This window comes from Lissotriton helveticus, chromosome 4_1 (genome assembly GCF_964261635.1).
Source record: "Lissotriton helveticus chromosome 4_1, aLisHel1.1, whole genome shotgun sequence".
In the NCBI taxonomy this organism is placed as follows: Eukaryota; Metazoa; Chordata; class Amphibia; order Caudata; family Salamandridae; genus Lissotriton; species Lissotriton helveticus.
Window position 1 is genome coordinate 1,458,590,052 of NC_136063.1, and position 22,970 is coordinate 1,458,613,021.

At 48.4% G+C, this 22,970-nt stretch overlaps 1 protein-coding gene across 2 annotated transcripts in view; it reads right to left on the reverse strand.

Moving 5' to 3' along the window:
• Window positions 1-22,970, reverse strand: part of LOC144829176 (enoyl-CoA delta isomerase 2-like) — a 530,023-nt gene that overhangs the window by 212,480 nt on the left and 294,573 nt on the right. For both annotated transcript variants that reach the window (XM_078688045.1, XM_078688046.1), the window contains exon 6: window positions 22,293-22,395. In XM_078688045.1, the coding sequence (XP_078544171.1) occupies window positions 22,293-22,395 (103 nt within the window). The remainder of the gene's footprint in view (window positions 1-22,292; window positions 22,396-22,970) is intronic.

Sequence of the window (22,970 nt, forward strand, 5' to 3'; positions counted from 1 at the left end):
GCTGCCATCCGCACTTCCTCACTGCCCCCAGCTTTAACCCCTTCGCGCCCGGCCACAGCGAGAGGGGAAGTGCTCGCAACAATTTCCACTTCGGTGACCGGTGGTAGCTGTGCCAGGGAGGCGACAGTGTGCCACGGAGTGCACAGGAAGCGGAGGGCTGGGGACACACGAGGAGAGAGGGGGCGGGGGAGGAGGAAATGGGAAGGAAGTGTGGTGCAATGAGATGTGAGAAGGGAGAGGATTGGAGTGTTGGGCTTGACGAGAAAGGTGGAGTGGGAAGGGGGTAGATAGGAGTTCTCGTTCGTCTTTCGATGTTATCGATCCAGCTGCTGAAATACCACATCTCTTCTGTGCGCATTAGTACAATTCAGTCCAAGTTAAACTAAATGAAATGATTTCATGTTTGTGCAGGAAAACTGCTGCTGCGATAAACTGAAAATAGCTCAGTTCGTACGTTCAGCACAGTACAATGTAAATCATCTTTCCAAAAATAAAAGCACATTATGAACAATATATAACAAGCGCCACAACAAAAGAAGTCAGGTCCCGGGCCGCGCTGTGATTGGCTGACGTCACGGGGGTGTCCCGGGCGGCAGCCAATCACAGCGCGGCCCGGGAATGACGTCACGGGGGTGTCCCGGGCCGGCAGCCAATCGCAGCGCGGCCCGGGACAAAGGGGCGGGGCTTAAAAAAAGCACCAGAAACGCCCCCGAATCGCGTTTTCGAGAGAAAGCGCGATTGACAGCCTCTGTCTCCCAATGGCTAGTCTCCATTTATGGAGCTAGCCAATTGGAAACAGAGGCGGTCCGAACCTCACTACTGAAAACAAAAGATTTCGATCTGGGAGGGGCTTCGCCCCTCGCCAGGTCGAAACCTAAAAAGGGTAGTGCAGGAAACTATAGCAGAAGTGTTAAAAAAAATTATCGAGTATGAAACAATATATACAAAGGACAGTGCGTTAATATTCTGCACTGTATCGTGTGAAGAACTCAAGTGTGTTTTATCGCAACCGAGAAGATAATGAAAAACAAAAGGCATCATATTTCACAAGGTTTCTCATTGAATCTACTATGTGCATACATGAAAGCATCAATATCTGAACCAATATACAAAGATCATGAAAGGTCTTTATAATCATTATGAGATGCATTTATAACCTCAGAAGAATATCTTTCTACACACGCTGGTTGGAACGAAATGGGTCAACACACTGTGGAAGGGCCTTTTGACATACAATTCAGAACACTTGAGTAGAATTTTAAACACAAGTAAAAAAACGTAGCTCAACACTTGTGCAAAGGCTATGATAAAATTAGGCACGAACTGTGCATGCATGAAAAACACATGTAAGGAATATTAATAACCATCTAAGACTTGGGGCCTGATTATGAGTTGGATGGTGTCGGAGTGGGCCACCACGCTAGTGCCTCACTCCCACACCGCCAACCTCGACCACCCGCCAGATTAGAAGTTTTCTCCTGGTCTGACGAGCGGCGCTTTGGCGGTCACAGGCGGTGAGCCTTAGAAAGGCACTGCAATGGGAACGCCAAAGCCTGTTGCTGCATGTCATGGACTGGTGCAGTCCAAGGCGTGCAGGGACAGGGGTGCACGCACACAGGTGCGCCCCCCTGCATGTACCTCATGGCTCTGAGGCAACAAGGGGCCCTGTGGGGCCCCTTTAGTTGCCTCACTTTCACAGTTTTCATGGCGGGCTCAAGGCCATAAAAACTGTGGTGGTGAGGAAACTCAAGATATTCTTGGCAGTGCCCCAGCGTCACAAGCATCGTATTGGGGGGCTTAAGCCACTGGTTAACTTTCACTCAAAAAGAAGGCCTTTTGTTCTCTCACAACAAGCACACCCACATAAGCTACTTCCCTTCAGTGACATCGTTTTTTTTAACTTTAGTGTGGCCTTTGTTTTTACGGCCCGATGTGCTGATGCACATTCCATCTTTATCAGATCCCATTTCCTGCCAATACTGTTAAATATTCCTTTTGGTGTGTGTTGCTTTTGACTGTTGGTATTTCACAGTATACCAGAGTGTGTCCATTTGAAACTCTTCTTTATTAAGTTATTGTATTTTTCAATTTCCTTTCTATCCTTTATTTCCCTCCTTCTTTCTTACCGTCTCCCATTTTTTCTCTTGCATTCGTTCTTTTCTTCTCTTTTGTTCATTTATACTTTCCTTTTCTAATGGCTTTCATTCTCGTTCTTTCTTACATTCTTGTATTCATTCTCCCTTTCTTCCCCTTTTCACTTTCCTTCTTGCCTTTTTCTTCCTTCCTCCTTTTTTCTTGCCACTCTTCGTTCTATCTTCTCTGCCTTCTTTACTTGTCCTTTTTCTTGCCTGCCTTTCTTTCACTTCTCTTTTCTTCTTTCTTGGTCTCTTTTCCCTCTTTCCGTCCTCTTTATTTTCTTCCTTTTTTCCTTTTGTCTAGCTTGTCTTCTTGACATTTTTCCTGCCCTTTCTTTCATGCCTCTTGTCTTTTCCCTCTTTTACTTTCCTTCCTCCTCTTTTCTTCCTTTTTGCCTTTTGTCTTGTTCGCCTTCTTTTGTGCCTTCTTTTTTCTTGCCCTTTCTTTTTTGGCTTTTTTCTTTGGCTGTTTTCATTTTTTGTTTCCTGCCCGCCTTCGTTCTTGCTTGCCTTTATTCACTCTTTCCTTCCCGCCTTTTCATTTTTTCCCTGCCTTCTTTCTTTTCATTCTTTCTTCCCTGCTATTCTTTCTTGCCCGCCTTTTTTTCTTTCTTTCTTGACTGCTTTTCTTTCCTTCTTTCTTGCCCTCTTGGTTTCTTTAAGGCAAGAGACTTTCAGGCAATGCCACACCAATTGACTATGTTTAGGTCTATGTTAGTCGAGACCTGATTTTAATAAAGTTATTGGTAGAACATAATTACTTATAAGGGTTTCAGTCACATAGCCTCCATTTGCCTGTGGTTGGTGTAATTTACATGTTTCTTCCACCCCCTCCAGCATGAATGAAGAGGCAATGTATCAAAGCACTACAGGCATTAGCTGACGCCAGTACGACTTAGGTAATTCCAAACTTTCACAAGGAAACCATCCACACAAAAAAGTAGTTCCCTTAAGTGCAAGGCAGTACTATTGTAAAGTGTGAGGTTTTTTTTAATACCCCCAAAAAACTTGCCTGTAGCAATTTTTTTTTTTTTTACATTGATGCGGTCCCAGCATATTTCCAAGCAATAATATTTTGCTAAACAAAACAAACATTGCCAGATTGCTGGTGGCCAACACCAGACCTACTGCCTCTGCAAAAACTTATTTTTGACAAAGTCAATAGTTCTCACAGGCAAGACCTAGTTAGTAAGTTACGGGAGGGATCTAAGCCCTATTTAGATTTCTATAGGGAGCAAAACACTCCCAAGCAACAGGGCATGTGCGGTCTCAGGGAAGACCTAACAAGTATTTAAGTATTTGTACACCGAAGTTCCATTTTGGTATACAAGAGCAGTTTGTGAGAGCAAATTCAGAGACTCAGGATACATGTCATTTAACACACAGAAACTATAGAGTCGTCAAAAATGGAGGAGTTTTCACATTTAAAAACTACGGAGGACTGCAGTATTGTAAACATCTGGGGGAGCCAGACAGAGGTGAAGGTGAAGGTCTACGAAGTTGTAAGTTATTTGGTACTCATTTACATCCTGATTTATTAAAGGGCTTGCACATTTAGAATGATTTTAAGTGTACAATAACACCAATTTGCAAGGAAAATTTTCCTGAATTTTGTCGAAACTATTTTATAGAAACACAGAAATTACAAACCTATGGTGGATTTTCAGCACTCAGACGTAGGAGAAGTGGTAGGAACAGAGGTGTTTTTCGGGGGGCGTGGTAGGGGGCACCCTGAAAGAGTAGGTTAACACCCACGAGTTAGTACGATTAGAGGGTTCTACGTACCGATTACAGGTAATTCTCTACCCTGTATATGCACATAAAAGTGCTTCTGTCAGAGTAAGAACATTTCCAAACGGAGACAGCACTATATTTCAAGGGGTTGTAAGGAACTGTAGTGTTGAGCTCTAGTACTTGTGGTTGCGTGACGACGCGGCACGCAAGGACGTAGAGCAGGCGGTAGTGCGCATGCGCGAGTAGCGCGAGGCGAAGGGCGAGTGACCGGAGCGCGGAGGCAGTAAGACGCTCGGCGCTCTTCTTGTGTGCGATTCTGTTTAATAAAACAGCGATTCCCCCATAATTAATATCGTCTGTGTGTTCACTTATAGAGGTGAAGCCTGCAACTTCACAGTGGCGACGAGGAGTGGGATCTCCCACACGGAGGACATCGAAAAAAAAAAAGAAGTGAAACCACACAGAAGACCAGCAGAAACGGAGTACTCTGCACTGCACAGGTCAGCAGATAAGGGGAGAAGAAGCAAGGTAGCAGAGGCATCGCAAGAGGAGCGTGGCAGAAGCATAAAGAAGTGGGCAGCCCCCACCACGTGCACTAGAACCGGAAACCGAAGCGACCTTGGAGGTGAAGCACGGTAGGAGGGTGGCAGTACCCCCACAGAGGCCCTGGCGGAATGAGGAGATCGCGGAGAAATGGGAGAGGCAGAACCCGACCCAATACAGCACAAGGCGGGAACGCAAGCGCGCCAGGCAGCCCTAGAAGCCAAGGAGGAGAACCGGAAGAACAGGCCAGAATGAGCTCCCAAGCATCTTCGCTCACAGCGCCGATTCCGTTTCTGCCCAAACCAGGAGAACCCCAGATGAAGTGGGAAGACTGGAGGGAGTATTTAAAAAAATATCTAGAAGCCTTGGAAGATGAAAATGGCGAGGCCTTTCCCAGCGCGAGGAGGAAAAGGATACTCTTACATAACCTGGGCCCAGAGGGGATAAGAGTGTTCACGAACCTAGTACCCACGACCAGACCAGCAGTGGACGTCGACATTTTCAAACATGCCCTAGAGGATCTGGACAATCACTACCATCCAGCGGTGTGTGTCTCCATTGATTGTTTCAACTTCCAACGGAGAGAGCAAGAAGCGGGAGAATCCATAGACGACTACGTCGCGGCCTTGAGAAGATTGGCGATTACTTGCCAGTACGGGGCACTCCAGGACGACTTCATAAAGGATCAAATTGTTATGCACACCACCAACAAGACCGTACAAGATAAGTTGTGGGCACACGGGGAAGCGTCGCTGAAGGAAGTTATCGCAATGGTAAAGAAAGCGGAACTATTGAAGTGATGTGCTGACGCAGCAAAAAGGGAAAATGCCCAGAGGTCCATTGTGAACAGGGTGGATGATGCAGAGCCCTCAGAAAGAAATAGAACAACGCCCGGAGATAATAAAGGAGCTCACAGATGGGCAGGGAAGCCAGGACATACAGGGAAACAATCCATAGAAAGCAAGACCACGTGCTACAGGTGCGGAAGTGCGACGTACGCAGCCCAAGATAAGCGCTGCCCGGCTGTCCGGGCGAAGTGCATGTACTGTGGCCTAATTGGACACTACGAAAAGGTATGTCGCAGGAAAGGGAAGAAGTCAGTAGTGAAGTATATAACACAGGACCAACCAGAGGGAGAAGAAGAGGAACTGGATGAGGGGGACCTAATATTGTGTATCGAGGAGCAAGTGTTGGGAATAGGAGACAAGCGCTCTCGTAAACCACGTGCTGACATGCTGATAGGGGGAGTGAAGATCAGGATTGCGATAGATTCAGGAACCCCTTACACAATAGTCCAAAGATCAGTATGGGAGGAAGAGTTCATGCCCAGCCTAGGACCCATGCTGAAACCGCCAGACATACGACCGGTGTCGTACACGAACAATCCGATCCCCATGGTAGAATACAGGGTTCTGAAATTCGAATTCAAAAGGAGGACAGAGGAATGCAAACTATATGAAGCAGAGAAGGGCCCCTCGGTGTTAGGATGGATGGACCACGGGGACCTAGGAAATAAACTGGACCCGGGAGGAGATGTGCAAGTACTGCTGACGGACTGTGAGTGCTGGCCGGACCCGGAAAAAGTGAAAAGAGAATTCCCAAAAGTGTTCGGTGGAAAGGTGGGCAAACTGGAGAAATTCACGCACAAAATCCTGCTCAAAGAAAACTCTCATCCAGTATCCCACAAGGTCCGGAACATGCCCATAGCAGTGAAGGAAGCTGTGCAACAGGAACTACGCAGACTGAAAGAGCAAGGAATTATTGAGCCTATTGACGGCTCGGAGTGGCTAGCGCCCTTAGTTGTGGCAAGAAAACCCAACGGCAAGGTGCGTCTATGTGTGGACCTTCGAGAGCTAAACAAATGCCTGATAGTGGAGAAATTTCCGTTGCCCAGGATTGAAGAAATGCTTGCCAGAACAAGGGGAGTAAAGTGGTTCTCGACCATTGACCTCACATCCGCCTACCATCAAATAGACCTGCACCCATCGAGTCGGAAATTCACGTCCTTCATAACGCCCTTTGGATGCTATCAATTTCGCAGAATGCCCTTAGGGTTGGCATCGGCCACAGCGGTGTTCCAAAAGCTAATGCACCGCCTGTTCAAGGACGTAGAAGGCATCCAATATTTTCAAGACGACATCCTAGTGATGGAGATGGACCGAGAGGACCACGACAGGAAATTAAACAAGGTGCTGAGCGTGCTGCAAGAGAAGGGCCTGACAGCTGAATGGGATAAATCTCGGCTGGGAATGACATCTGTCACCTACCTCGGACATGAGATAGGAGGACAAGGGATCACACCTAAGAGAGAGAACGTGAGGGCAATCTGCGAGGCCAGAGCTCCCAGCAGCAAAGAGGAGGGGAGATCCTTCCTGGGGATGGCCGAATATTATAGCAAATTTGTGCAGCACTTTGCCACAAAGACACATCAATTGAGACAACTTATAAGAGACAAGACGGCGTTCCATTGGGACGAAGAAGCACAACGAGAATTTGAGGAGTTAAAGAGAAACATAAGTCAAGCGGTGCCGTTGCATGGACATGATCCCGAGGGGCGAACCATGCTAACCACTGATGCCAGCGAGAAGGGGCTGGGAGCAGTCCTCGCACAAGAGAGAAATTATGGTACTGTGGAGACCCTCAGCTTCGCATCCAGAGCGTTATCCCGCACTGAACAGAAATTCAGCGTGATTGAGAAGGAAATGCTGGCGGTGGTATGGGCAATGGGGAAGTTCAGGCAGTTCCTGTGGGGCACAAGATTTCGTCTACAGACAGACCACAAACCACTGGTCAAAGTACTTACATCAAGTGGACATGTAACCGCCACCCCACGCATAGCCAAGATGACGCTGAAGCTATTGGAGTATAGGTACGATATGGAGTACATCCCGGGGACACGCAACAAAGTAGCCGACTACCTCAGTCGAGCCTCAGCCATGGAAGAAGCGCCAAATCCCTCGTCGGAGAATGAAGAAATGATAGCGATGATGGAGGACTCAGAAAGGGTGATCAGCAAACAAGAATGGGCTCAGGCGTACGAGGAAGACGTGGACATAAACGAAGTCAAAGAATGCCTAATCAGTGGTTGGCCCGAGAAGAGGCGGTTGACAGAAGTGCTCCGGAAATTTGATGAAGTGCGAGAGGAGCTATCGATGAGTGACTCTGGAATCTTCTTATATCGGGGTGACAAGGTAGTGCCCCCAACGAGATTGATCCCGCTCCTGATGAGCCAGTTACATGAAGGACACCTCGGCATTGTAAAGACCAAACTGCGAGTGAAGCAAATGTACTGGTGGCCGGGACTGGACAAACAAGTGGAAAGGCACGTGAGAGATTGTGATCAGTGCCAAAGGGCGGACATGATATTGAAGCCGCTAATACCAGCTTTGGGAAAATTTGATCAGCCTTGCAATCCCTGGGAAGATGTATCGGTCGATATCCTAGAACCTGTGTTGGATAACCAAGGAATGCCAAAGTACCTATGTGTTTGGTAGATAAGTACTCTAAATGGCCAGAAGTTCATGTTCAGGAGGAAATGGACGCTGATACAGTGATAAAGTTTCTCACCTCAGTTTTCCTGAGAGAAGGGATCCCGAGAACGATCCTGAGCGACAATGGCCCACAATTCACTTCTGAGAAGTGGTACAAGTATGCAGAACGGAATGGAATCAAACCCAAACACACTTCAGTGTACCACCCATCGAGCAACGGACAGGTGGAAAGATTCAATCGTGTCCTCATGGGGTCTATACAAGCCGCCATCATGAAGGGCAAGGACTGGGAAAAAGAGGTCCAGAGTATGATATGGGCGTACAGGATTACCCCCACCTCCACTGGGTACAGCCCCTTCCAAATATTAAAGGGCAGACATACCTTCACGAAAGACAACGTAGTATGGAGGGAGAAGACGGTCACCAGCAAATGGTCACCTGCTGTAGTTCAGCACAATCTAGAAAAGGCCCAGAAAGTGTACACGGAACATTATAACAGGAGAGGACAAGTGAAGGATGCAGCCCTTGAAAGAGGGGAGTGGGTGAGAGTCAAGCTAGCAGTACTGAGAAGAAAAGGAGAAAGCAAGTACAGCCCACCCATGCATGTGGAAGAAGTATATGACAGAGCGGCGTTACTCAGTGACGGAAATGTGTGGTCCCAAGACCGCATGGCCAAAATCAACAAGATCGTACAGTGGCCCGGAAAGAGAGCGAAAGACCGTCAAGTTCCAGGACCGAGAGGCAGCGAAGAAAGAATGAATGCAGAAAGCGAATGCCAAGTGGAAGGAGAATCGCATGTCGAGGGAGAAGATCTGGAAGTGCCAGATGTGGAAGAAGTGCAAGCCGAAAAGAGCATGACACCCAAGAGGAATGAACTGAGTCAGCAGAGGGACAGAATGGTGAGCCCTGCAGAAGATTGTGCCCGAGAAGCCTCTACACCGGTAAGACGCACACGTGCTGGGAGAACGGTGGTCAGGCCTGCTCATCTCAGATACTTTGAACTGGGGGAATGTTAAACCTGTGGATTCTAAGCGCGCCTTTGTATGTGTATAAAAAGGGGAGATATGTAGTGTTGCGCTCTAGTCCTTGTGGTCGCATGACGACGCGGCACGCAAGGACGTAGAGCAGGCGGTAGTGCGCATGCGCGAGTGACCGGAGCGCGGAGGCAGTAAGACGCTCGGCGCTCTTCTTGTGTACGATTCGGTTTAATAAACCAGCAATTCCCCCAGAATTAATATCGTCTGTGTGTTCACTTATAGAGGTGAAGCCTGCAACTTCACAGGAACGTTTTTTCACTACCTAAAATAATAATAGGAAAGCACAGAAAACAAAAAAGAAAGGAGAACATTGACTTTTATGCCTGGACAATACATGCTACACGTACAGGTGCAACTTCTGCATACATAACGTTTGCACACGACCGCACCTGGTAGCTTAAACAGTCAGATTTTCTAGAATCACTTGTGGCATTCTTTCGGATTCTCCTGAAATTTGTCAAATTACTCCAAACACAGTGCAACCTTATGAATGGGCACGTTATAAGCAGGATGCTTTCTGTAGAATTAAAAACGGATTTTAGAAATGTTAGCTTAACATTAGTTGTCAAACCAGGAAATGCCACCTGACAACGAAAGTGGTGCCTAACTCCAACCATAAAAATCCACATGCAACCTTAGCAAGCCTAATTTCTAATGTCTTCACAATTTAATGAGCTGTGTACTGCAGCAAGGATATCTATTTTTTGGTGAACATTTGCAGAACATTCCTAAAATGATAGTATTATAGGGACCAGGGAAATATCAATTTCTGTCCAAACAAACTTTATACCCCCCCCCCCCCTCCCCCGGCCAATTTACATCATTAAAGAGGCACACTCAAGCACTAAAATGGCATACTGACATAATGGTTATCTATTTTTTCCAAATCTTTCTGCCAGTGAAAACCAGGCCAGAACAGCGCTCACTTTTTGTGTTTGCATATGCCAAAATCCTGATCGCCAAATACTTATGTTCACAATGTATTCTTTAAGGTGTCTTTTATGCTTTTGTAATCCATGTCATCTACTGTAGACTAAAAACCCTAATCAGGAATGATTTTTCTGGGCGAAAATGTATGCCAGAAAAAGTAAAATGTTCACAAAGTATGAAACAAGGCTGAAATGAAATGGCCATTCTCCGTGGTCTGTAAGTATGGACGGGTAAGTAAATCCAATGCATACGTAGATAACACCACCCACTTTAGTGCATTCGATTTGTAGTGTAACGTTTACAAATCCCTTACTACTCCTATGTGGGGGACTGAAGAACATGTCCACATGGGTAGCATACTACACCATGTAAAGTGTGTGGTTGGAATGGTGCTGTCTGTTTTGATGCAGTAGTGAGTTTTTCTAACCGACATGACCACCAAGGTGCTGTTAGCGTGTTATGCAATCCATCGATTAGCAGGGTGGCGGTTGAAGAAGTGTGAGAGATTGGGCCACAGTTTATGGTTTTCTGTATAATGTCAGCTTTGCAGGTCCATTTACGGGGATTCCTTTGGTCACAGTCCACTAAGCTGGAGACTACCGAGGTTCGTCCATTCTGAGATTTTTGTTTATGTTCATTGTCCTGAGCAGGTGGGAAGGAGTGATGGTCAGGAGATAGTCTGGGATGGACTTCATTACAAATATCACTTATATGATTGAAACAGTGAGAGGCCAAGAAGCTTCCTAGTATGTAGTAGTTAGGACCTACAGAGGTGAACTAATTTAGAGTAAACTGGTGTCCAGCAGTATATGGCAGATCGCTTCAGTTATTCCTTGCCTATTCAGTTAATGATGAGTGGTTTGTTGCTGTAGACTGGTAAAGTATTGGGAGACAGATATGACCTTTAGTGATACGGTCTCTTAGAAGTGCAAGAGGGCCAAACAGTATTAGGGAGTTATTATGCAACCCGTTTCACCAACAATAGGCTGCATGAGTGCAAAGCTTACAAAACAGTGCGGCAATCACCCAGACATGCTAGAAACACCAGGCTAAGGCTGGAGATCGGCCTAAACAGACCAGACTCAGCTCTTCAGGGGGACCTAATAAAATACTACATCGGAGTATTGAAAGCGCCAGAAAAGACCCTCAAAAACTCTTTAAAGCTGCTTTTCAGGTCTGAGGGTTCCCTGTGGCATGCTGAGCTGGACCAAGCTATACATCGCCTGGAAATAGAGGCAGAGAGCATCCCCTCCATGAAATTCCATATTCCACTTGGCCTAAAGCTGTGAAGCGTCAAAGCCAGACTCTTTCTCTCGATTTGGATCAATCCTCACTCCGCTACAATTTTTTTTACATTGCTGCTAAATAACTCATATACTCTCAGAAAAGCCCAACCTCACTTGAGCGATGCAATCTTGGCCCAAGCCAGAAGGAAAATTTTGTTTCTTCGTCTCATTGCCCTCAGGATCCAGGACTTCAATCCAAAATGGGCGCTAATAGACAACAATGTTTCATGTCGGTTATGTAATTATCACAAGCAGGCACGCAACACCCATTGGGCACACAGGGCTTCAGCCCCCCCGCCCCCCGTCGTGTGTGTCAGCCCGGGCGGAGACAGCTTCGCGGGCTGGCGAGCATCAAATTGCAGCCGCACCAGAGAACTTAACAGGTATTTAAAATACCATTTAATTGTAAATGAGACTTTTGTTGTGTGTTCACCCCTTCTTACAGCCACTCTGTCCGTGGTTGGAAGAATTGCCCCCCCCCGAAAAAAATTCCAGCCCCCCCCCCCCCCGAAATTTGGCTCTAGTTGCCCGCCTGATCACAAGGAATCCTGGCTACACCTCTTATGCTGCTGCCCAAAACTAGCTCCGGATCATCTTCTGTTGCGACCAGCCCTAAAGGCCTAGGGCCTCAGAACGTCCAGGGACGCTTCGGACTGGTGTTTTTTGGAAACAACTACTTGCCTACTGGCCAGAGTCGGCAAGTTCATTCACCAAATAAGAATAGCACTCGACTCCCAGCAGCAGGCCGCGGACCTTAGAGCTGCATCAACCCAGTAATCAAATTAGCTGGAGAACCATCTTTGATGAAAGTTGTCTAACTTAAGGACCCGCAGAGTGGCCAAATAGATCACAAGAGAGAGTTGGTCCTCGAAGGAGGTTTAACCAGATCTGGAAACAATGATTGATGAAGTTCATGTAAATAGGGTTTTTTCTCGTTTTACAGGTCCAAGCAAAAGCTGGGGTGAATCGGAGCATATATATAATTTTATACTTATGGTAATGCAGTTTCCTTTAGGAGCATATTGCTAAAACTGCGCCCATGCTGGCATGGTGCATTTTATTGTATTTTAGCTATTTGTTGTGTTTACTGTAAAGATTTTAAGTAATTGTATAGTCAATAAAGAATTTACAGACTGCAAAGTGTCACCGTTTTAGTATTACTGAAGGGCAGGTGGGGTTGTGTATGAATTTACATTACCATGTAACACCTAGGCTAGACACAGGTAACCATTCATAACTCACCTTAACTCAGACAGTTCAAAAATTTTGAGAGCGTGCTGGTCGGCTGCTCAGTATATATGGACTGTAGAATGTACATTAAGCGCAACAATTATTGGCTCGAGTCATAGCTCAGGGTTATGGAATGGTGTAGTTATCTTGAAAACAGCCATATTTTCACATCTCTAGCGAACAGTAAATGCTACCGAATGTTTCAAATGCTGGCTGTTAATAAAATCTAGAGCTTGGTGGTTCTACTGAGAAAGATATGCACCCCATGGATTTCTTAGGAGTAATGCAATATGATGATCCGTGGTGCAAGTCGGAGCACAGGGTCACATTTTTTTTGTATTGTTCGACTATAATTTGCAAGTGTAGTGCTCCATTTCCACAGGAGGCTCTACAGATGAAGCTAAGCGCCTTGAACATTGCTTGCCTAACTATGAGTAGCCAGAGGAGTGATGCCATGCGTTCTTGTAGGTGGAGGCGGATAAGGAATCTTGAAGCAGCATTTTTGTTTTAGGTGTATTAGTTGTATTTCGCGTATGACGAAACTGACAACAGACTACGCCTCGGCTCCTCCAAAGTCAAGCTTTAAGATTGGGAGTGTGGGAGTGTAAGGATGCACTGTGGCATTTTTTTGGGTATCTAAGGTAAGAGGAGATGTCATTGTAGTGCTTTTATTATATATAAGGTGCTCTTTGGAATCTCATTGACAAGTAGTAAAAAAAATATGGCTGGGTCCAAACTGAGGTGGCATGGTGAGCAAACGAATGATGGGTGGAATGCTACCCAGAGCCACTGACAGTGGTTAGACAAATTACAAGCATTCCTGCGATCACCTATTGTGTGTTTAATGTTCTGCCCTTAATGGCAAGGGTATGCCCAGACACGGGTCCCGTGCTCACTCTACCACTGGAACCAAGCTGTACCTGGCTGATAAGCCCTCATCAGGGAAAAACTGGTCCTAGGATGCTTGTGTTTCGGTTTTGTGATGACCTGGCCTGGCAGTTTGGGCTGGACTTTTCCCATGAGGAGCAGGGTAACGGCTGATTTGTAAATGGCTGGGTCCCAACTGAGTTGGCACTGCGAGCTAAAGAATGATAGGTTGGAAGGCTACCTCCAACGATTGCCAGTGGCTAGACTTTTTGAAAGTATTCCTCTCTTCATCTTTTGTGTGTTTACTGTTCAGAAAGTGGCAAAGTATACCAAACTGCGTGCAAGCCATAGACTGGATATAGTACGGGAGAGATACAAAGGAAACACATTTGCTTAAAAAGTGAAATTCCCGATATGTCAATGTTAATCATGCCTATTGCACACGCTGAGCAAAGGCACTGGAATTGTGGGCTTCTGCAGTGTTATCCAAAAAGTTTTTACTCGCAGAGTGACCGTGCTGATTAAATGGAATCCTTGTGCTTTCAAAAACGATAAAACTCATTAAATGTTGTTGACTAATACTTAAAAAATATTTGCTGGCCAAGATGGCGGCTCGGTGAGACGTGACCCGAGGAGGCTCCCCGTTCAGTTTCCCCGACTGGGCCTCTAAGCAGACCTAATCGCCACAGAGCCCCCGCTGCCGAAGGCCAGAGGCAAGCGGGACAACTGCCGGGCACTCAGGGGCCCAAACGAGACTCCGGGCAAGGGAGAGGAGCGTGAAACGACGGTGCCGGCCGAGGAGGCCCGGATGCGCGAAAACCGCGACCCGGCTCCAGCAGGGGAGGGAGCGTACGGGCCCAGCACCCCACTGACTGCGCTGTGCGCCGGAGGCTCCCCCAACGGGTTCAGCGGTCCCGGAGAAGCGCCTGCCAAAATCGGACTGCGTGCCCCCGGGGAAGGACCCGTGAAATAGGACGCCCACGGTGCCGGCATCCGATCTCACTCAAGGCCCCGGCTTGGGCCTAATCGCCGGAGGTGCAGCAAACACAGGCTGCTTGACCAAGTGAGAAGAGCGGCGCGGCGAGTTGGGAGGGCTCCGATCTGGGGGGCGCAATCATGAGTCCCTGATGCCCATTGATTCGGAGTGAAATTGAAAGGGCCCGAAATAGCGTTGCCACCGCTGGACCGGGGGTACCATTCGTGCAGCGGTCCCGGAGGGGTGCCTGCCAGTATTGAACTGCGTGCATCCAGTCTTACTCGAGGCCCCGGCTTGGGCCTAACCGCCGGAGGCGCGGCGAACACAGGCTGCTTGACCAGGTGAGGAGGGCGGAGTGGCGAGTTGGAGGGCCCCGACCTGGGGGGCGAAATCACGAGTCCCTGGTGCCCATCGATCCTGAGCGACATCTCAGGGGCCTGAAACAGCGTTGCCACCGCGGGGCCGCCGGAGCCATTCGGCCTAGCACAACCAGGCCACAACCTGGGGCAGTGGTACCGCCTGTCCGGGCAGAAGGAGGACAACCCCGGGGCGGACAGGAGAGCACGAGAGATGCTGAGCATGCCCCGGTGGGGAGCCCCGGGCCCCTGATAGCGACGAAGCGTGTGGCCCCGACGGCGTGGGAGCAGACCGTGCATCTCCATAGCCCACCGGGTCATGGACTAGGAGGAGCAGACAGGGGGAGCCACGGTAAACGGGAGAGGGTCTGAAGGCGGCGCTCCGGACGCCAAAGAGCACCCACATACAGATCAACGCACCTGGGGGCCGACTTGGACTAGCGGAACACGAGGCGTAGAGAGACCCCGCCGCAGGAGTAGCGGCCGGGGGGCGAGATACGGGCCCCAGGTGTTGGGCAAAGAGCAGGGGCCGTTGTAGGACGCCGTGAGCCAGCACGCCCCAGGACACTAGACCCGGGGGTTCTAGGTCCTCGCGGCGACGCACCACACCTTCACCTCCTGTTGTGCGCCCGGCACGGACGGACTGAGATCCCGCCGGGGAAAGCCACTAGCCCCGGGGATCCCCGGACCAGCAGAGGGGTGGAGGATGGCGTCCTCCAACCGCAAAGGGGGCCGCACCATACACGAGATGCTGTCCAAGGGAACTGCTAAGGGCGACAAGAGCCCCGACAAGCCAGCTCAGGCGCCCCCTCCTAAAGGACAGGATCAAGATGCGGGGGAAGCCCCAGCGACCAAAGCGTTCATGGAGGCCCTCTTCACCTCTCTTAAGGAAGACATCCAAACCCTCCGACAGGAAATGGCAGGGGACTATAAAGAACTTCGACGGGATGTCGATTACCTTGGGGAGAGGGTGGCCGCGAATGAGCTCACGGGGCAGGCCAGAAGCGAGGACATAGAGCTCTTACGGCAAGAAATTATCAGATTTAACGAGCAACAAACGGACCTTCAATCTCGCACGGAGGACCTGGAAAACCGCTCAAGGCGCAACAACATTCGGGTCCGAAATGTGCCTTCTAAAGCAGAAGGAGACGATGTGGCAGGATACCTACAGACCCTATTCCGAACAGTGCTCGACGAAGACGAGGACTTTGAGATCCGTATTGATAGAGCCCACAGGGTGGGCCCGGCCCGCCAAGCTCAGGGCCCTCCACCTGATATCCTGGCTTTCCTGCCTGACTATCCTCTCAAAGAACTCATACTGAAGGCGGCACGCCTCAAACAGCCTCTTCGTTTCCAGGGCCAAGCAGTGGAACTATTCCAAGATCTATAGGCAATTACCCTACAAAAGCGGAGATCATTCAAGATAGCCACAACCTTTCTTCGCAACGCAGGGGTTCCATATTCCTGGGGGCACCCGTTTCGATTGATCTTTAAATGGAATGGAGCCCTCCATCAACTGCGATCCTTACGAGACACTTGCACCCTGCTAGGCATCCCACACGAGGAGGACCAGCCAGACGACAATGAGGGGGGGCGATCGTCCGGGGCTTCATCTAGATCCTCGCAGGCGACTGGCGACAGCTGGCAGAAGGTGAGACGTGGACGCCCCCCTAAGAAAAGCCTCAAGCCAAACCCAGAGACAATGGCACAAGAACAAGCCGCGGCGATTCATGAGGTCTCCAAAGATAATGGCGCCGAATCCTGAGAAAAGGAAGAGATGGTCGTAATCAGCTAAGTTGTAGCGACACGGTCGGGGGGTGGGACGGGGGGTCTTGAGCTGCCACTGCCACACACCCACACGTTTACTCGTTCACCACAGGCCTGGACAGACATTACAAAGGCCTGGGACAATGTTCACCAGTTGGGGTTTCAGGTTTGGACTGGGGGGGTAGGGGAGGGAAGGGAGGATGTGGGATGGGGGGGGGGGGAGGGGAGTTCCGGGGTTATGTCCAGATGTGTCCCATTCGCTCAGGCAATGAGATCAGGTGGGGAGAGTGTTCCTCCACTGGAACGCTGGCAGAGCGTAGGTGGTAACATACACTCTCATGGCTGAAGAGACTCTCCAGATTCTCACCCTCAATGTTAAAGGGCTAAACAATCCGATCAAGAGGAGAGCGGTACTCTCCTACCTGGAACGCTCTGGGGCGGCAGTGTGCCTCCTACAGGAGACATCTTTTGGCTAAGGACTGGCATCGCATGAGGTCCAGGGCGTTCCCGACCCAGCTCTACTCTTCCACCACAGAGAAAAAAGCAGGAGTGGCCCTACTCTTTGCTAAACATTTCAAAGGCAGGGTGGGGGACAAAGTAGCGGAGATTAAGGGCAGGCTCCTAGCCCACACGATACACATTGGGAACTTGTCGCTCACAGTGGGGTCCATCTATGCCCCTAACACAAAACAAGAGGCGTTTCTTACTGGGGCACTCTACGAAGTTCTAAGCACTAGCTCGAGGCACATACTTATTGGCGGGGACATACATTTGGTCATGGATAACGAAAGGGATAGGTCAGGTCGTAGGTTTGGCGATTCTGGGGCTCTCTCCACTGAAGGGAAACGCTGGCTCACCGACCGAGGGGTTCCTGGACACCTGGAGGGAGGCTCACCGCACAGTCCCAGGGTATACCTTCTACTCTCATGTGCACCACACATATGCTAGACTTGACCATTTCCTCAGCTCCACTGAATTGGCCCCCATGGCGCGGGATATAGAAGTTGCCCCAGCGGCCCTATCGGACCACGATGCAGTAGTACTGCGCCTGCAGGTACCACGACAACGAACGCACAGGGGCAGTTGGCGCCTCCGCGACTCTCTACTCTCGCACAAAGGGGTCACACAGCAGATTAGCCAGAGCATCACGGACTACCTATCCCAGAATGACACTGGGGAGGTGGCACTGACAGCGGTTTGGGGGGCGCTCAAGGCGGTTATTAGGGGGAGCTGATTGCGATTTCGGCTGCAGAAAACAAAGAACGGAAAGAACGCCGCCAGGAGTTGTCGGCACAAGTGGTAGAATTGGAAGAAGCGCACAGCAGAACAGGGGCCCCTAGAATCTGGCGCAAGTTGAAGGCAGCCAGGACACAGCTGGCGAGCCTGGATCTTGACCGGGCGGAATACACCGCATTGCGCCTTAAACATTCGTATTATGTGGGGGGGACAGGACGGGTCGTTTACTCGCCAATAAGCTCAAAGCGAAAAGCGACAGGGCCAAAATCCCACTCATATGCGAGGAAGGGGGCCGAGAGCTCCGGGATGACGACCATATAGCCGAAGCATTTAAGACATTCTACGCCGACCCAGCCTCGGATGCGGATGTGGGAGCAGCATATCTGGAGGGAGCTAACGTGACGGCCCTCAATGAGGCAAACGCCCTAGCGTTAGACGCTCCCATACGCTTAGACGAAGTGGTCTCCGCTATTGCACGCCTCAAGCCGCTCAAGGCGCCCGGCCCGGATGGATTCTCCGCGGGCTTCTATAAGTCCTTGTGCCCCCGGTACTAACAAAGCTGTTCAATTCCTTCCGGGGGCCGGGATCGATCCCTCCAGAGATGCTAGAGGACGCCATTATCGTTCTACCGAAGCCGGGCAAGGACAAGACCCAATGCGCGGCATACCGGCCGATCTCCCTCCTCAACATAGACCTGAAACTTTTCACTGGGATCCTAGCCGCGAGACTGGGCCCATGTCTTACCGGCATAATAGTGGCTGGCTTTGTCCCCACCCGCCAAAGCGCGCACAACACCAAACGCCTGTTGCACGTGATCGATAAAGCGTGTTATAATATCTCGGACGCGGCCCTCCTCTCCGTCGACGCTGAGAAAGCGTTCGACCGGGTTGACTGGATCCATCTTGACCGAACGCTAGCGAGATTTGGAATGGGCGAAAAGTTCAGGGCGTAGGTAGCAAGTTGCTACACCTCCCCTCAGGCAACGGTTAAAGTAAACGGAACGAGCTCCAAACCATTCGCCATACGCCGCGGCACGAGGCAGGGCTGCCCGCTCTCGCCCCTACTGTTTGCCCTCTATATAGAACCTTTCGCCCAGCGCGTGAGGGACAACCGGGCCATCACGGGTATTACTTTCGGGGGTGAGGAACACACGATAAGCTTGTAAGCAGACGACATCTTGGTTGCTGCGGACAATCCCAGGGTCTCGATACCAGCGTTCCTGGAAGAGATGAAACGATTCGGGGAGGTGTCGGGCTTTAAAATGAATATTAGCAAATCGGTCATTCTCCACTTGGGGCGCAACGCCCGCCAGGCCAACAGGGGCTCGTTAGACCTGGAAGGGCTATCCATACGAACTGCACTCCCATATTTGGGGATTGAACTAACACCTAATACAGCTCAAACAGTGGAGCGGAAATACACTAAACTGCTCACAAACATCCAAGAGGATATTCGGCGTTGGAAACAACAACCGCTCTCGTGGCTAGGTCGGGTAGCTGCGGTCAAAATGTCCCTGCTGCCAAAGGTGTTGTATTTGTATCAAACCATCCCAGTCACCCCTTCGATAGGCATGATTAAGAAGCTGCAAGACACGTTACAGCAATACGTATGGGCAGGCAAACGCCCTAGGATGCGGCGTGACCTGCTCACATGCGTTCTCGTAGAGGGAGGGCTGGGGGTCCCCGACTTACGGCGGTTCTTTCAGGCTACACAGATGCGATACCTTTTGGAGTGGTCCAGGCCGATGTCTGAGAAGCGCTGGCTATTCCAGGACAGGGCCATGGCTGGGATGCCGCTGTGGAAGATTCCGTTCTTAGCACGAACGGATAGACCAGCATACATTAAAAAATCTCCTATCACCAAAACGCTTCTACAAGTCTGGGATGCGGTAGCAGTGACAAAAGACCTCACGTCCTTCCTCTCTCCAATGACGCCACTATTTGACAATCCGGCATTTCCGCCGGGAATGGTCCCGGGCTCCTTCCCGCAATGGAAACTGACCGAGTGCACTTCAGCAGGTCACCTATTCGATACACAAGGCTTTATGACACTGAAAGACATACAGGGGGGGGTACTCCATCAATAAACCGCAAAACTTTCAATATTTCCAGCTGAGGCATTGGCTCACCAGTAAGGACGCCATACCGCACGCAAGCCGCGCTCTCAAGCCATACGAGAAATGGCTTCTTGCCAAAAATTCGGATAAACGGGCGATCACAGAACCTCCCCATGCACAGATATTACTTTCCCAAGTACCCCACTTGAAGATCGCAAGGGGCTTGGGACTTGTAATATAATGAACAGCATTTGGCGTGCCGCCTCAGGGCGTCCATTTTAATGTCTGACTCAGGGCCACTCTTTCTGTAGTGTATTTTGGGAATAGTGTATTTTGGGAATGACCTTTAAAAACATATTGGTACAAGATGAATCACGAGGTTTTAAAGAATACCGTTTTCTTACAGAAGAAAACTGTGCTCACATGACAAGAAAGGCTGGTGGCCATTGTGAAAGTATAAGCGGGCGCTGTGCTAAAAAGTAAGCATGGCGCCCGAGGGCGGGACGGGGGTGACTGGCTTTGAGCCACGGCTGCCATTGTTAAATGTGTGTGCCAGTGTTATAGATGAAGCACAGTGTTGTTAAAAATTTTAAAAATGTTTTAGCTACACGATGGCCCCTCATGCCATGCTGCTTCTTTTGCACATTGGAAGCTGTAAAACGTAAGACGTGACCGCTGGTATAAAAAAAAAAAAACAGTAGCAGGAGAGTGTCGTGCCTACAACAGCTGGTAGGTGAAAGTAGTTTAAGAAAATAGTGCTCCCCGACTAGATAAAGCAGACCGTGTAACTACACAAGTAAAATGTCCAGTCATTATGTGAGGCTACAATTGCAGACAAGACGGTATCAAGGAGGATCTACTAAGCCTATTCACGAATGAAAAACAACGATTTTGAAAGGACGGTAACAGTAGCGAATTGAAAATATGGGTATGAAATGGGTCGAGCTTCTATGCCATACCTAAATACAGCTTGCCTCGCAGAGCATCGCATGCACTGCCCAGGCTCGGCCTTAAAAGTAATACTTTCTGCAAAAAAGTTAATCACATGTTTATGAAATGCGATACATGTGCACGTGTTATTTGATTTCGCTTCTACACCACTGCTTGTACTACGGTTGTCCTTGGCTTGTCTCTTTGAAGCCTGGCAATGCTCAACTCCCTACATGTTTACTGCTCTACAAGGCCTAATCACCCACCTATCCTGTGCCACTGTGCTACCATATCTACATACTTTCTCAGATAAGTATTCTCGCTGTGCAGGCCTGTAACTTTCCATCTCTGCTGTGTCTTTTTATATTTCTCTATTCTACAAAAGCTCATGTCTACTTCCCTCCCACTTGGGCCGGACTCATTTTGCACTGCTTTTCTGATCTACTATTGCAAATAGCTTAGGCCTGATTTGTCCCTTAATGCGTACATCTGACATGAGCGGGCCTTCTTCATTTTCTACATTTATTATAACAGGTGCACGTGTGTGAGACCTGGTACAGTTCCATGGTTTTCCCTTCGCCCACACTTATTTTGACTGGTGAAAGCCATGGAGCTTTGGGTGTGAATTATTTTTGAGTGAATACTTCTGTGATTTAAATTGTTATTAATGAGACACTTGAAATATTCAAGGTGTATTTTAACATATTGAAAGTCTTAAGGTAGTTCGAGTTTGACTTGTGTTTTCAAATTCATTTGTACTGCACAAAAAAGGGTCATGTTTTTCTCTTTCCCAGCCTATGTACCCAGAGCCTCAGATGCTGACCTTCAAAATTATATTAGTTATACAAAATTCAATTAGCTTGACAGTTCAGTTCACAATTTAAATTCTTTAGGTTTCTCGTTTGTTCCTCTCTTCAGGATGAGGTTTTAATGTCTAAAATTGAAGGCCGCTATCTTTGGATGCATGAAGGCTTTGTTTCTATTTTTAAAGATGCTTTTATTTTCTGTGGGAGACATACTGCCAGCTTATTCATTCAAAGTAGACTAAAAGTAATATTGCCATATAATGTTTTTTTCTGTTTTACTATTAGATAGTTTAATGTTTCTTTTAATGACAAAGCACACTGACTATATCATTTCTCAGTCTGAAAGTGTATAAAAGGCGAGTCAAGATTGTTTTCCCTGATTTCCTTAGAGGTAGACTCCATGCCAAACCTCTTATTATTTCTCTCGAGTCTTTCTTTTGTTCCCTTTGAGTGCAGATTCCATGGTAGTCTTTATCGATCTGCTCTTAAAATAGGTTTACTGCGATTTTGTTCTGCCTTACACTGAGCAATCCCTACAACGTATTGCTCTTTGGCTCTTTATTTTCGTGCTTTTGCTATTGACTAGATTAGGGCACAACTTCCACAAAAAATGATATTATTTGCATTTCGCATACTCTGAATTGATTGGCAAATCATAAAACTCACATGCAAGAGGAGGCTGCTCTCTGAGGGTCTGGAAATCTTAATTTTATTTCAGTATCTGGCACAGAATTATTCAATGTGCGACAACCCCTCGGTTTTGATCCCAGGATGAACGAAAATGCTACAGATGATCGGTTTAGAGTATGGATTCAATCCTCCATAAATTAACAATAGCAAGAAGCACTCAAAAAGTGTGGTTCAGAATAAAATACGGTAAGGACTAGAGGAAAAAAGAAAACCATCACTCACTCCAACAAAACGGCACCATCTCTTGCACTTTTTTCTTTATTCTCCAGAGACACATTGGCAAAATTATTCAGGTCATTTCCGCTGCAATAGTAATCGCCGTTTCCTGCAATCAAGTTAAGAAAATAAACTGGTTATGCTAAAAGAACGCTGGCCATCAAAGACCATCATTATTTATTTTTCTCGGCATTTGCCATGATATACATTATAATACGTACAAAGATAGTTAAAAGTACAACACCTCGCAAAACATTTTTAGGTTTACATTTTTTAATTGATTTACGGGAAATACAAGGAAACCATATGCAAATCTGGAACCCTACTGTCGTAAGGGAGCATATAAAATTGCCAATACAAAACATCCCCAAAACTCTCCCCTCCCCTCTTTCCAACCAATATTCATCTGATGAGTCGATGTTAGCCAGCACTATCTCTCATGGTGCCACCGGTAGGGGTCCTGTGAGTTTTAGGAGTAGTAAATACTTTAAGCATGTGAGTTCTCAGAATTTAGAGGAGAGCGTCGATAGGAACGGGTGGGAAGGCAGGCCGGCCCCCACTGTGCCAGATTGTTATGAAGGGCCGCACCCAGTGCCAGACCTATCTGGCGGCCTCCGGTTGATTTACGAGTGAATGTGAGGGTGTTGGGCAATCCTAAGAGTGTAGGCCGGGAAGCGGGGAAGC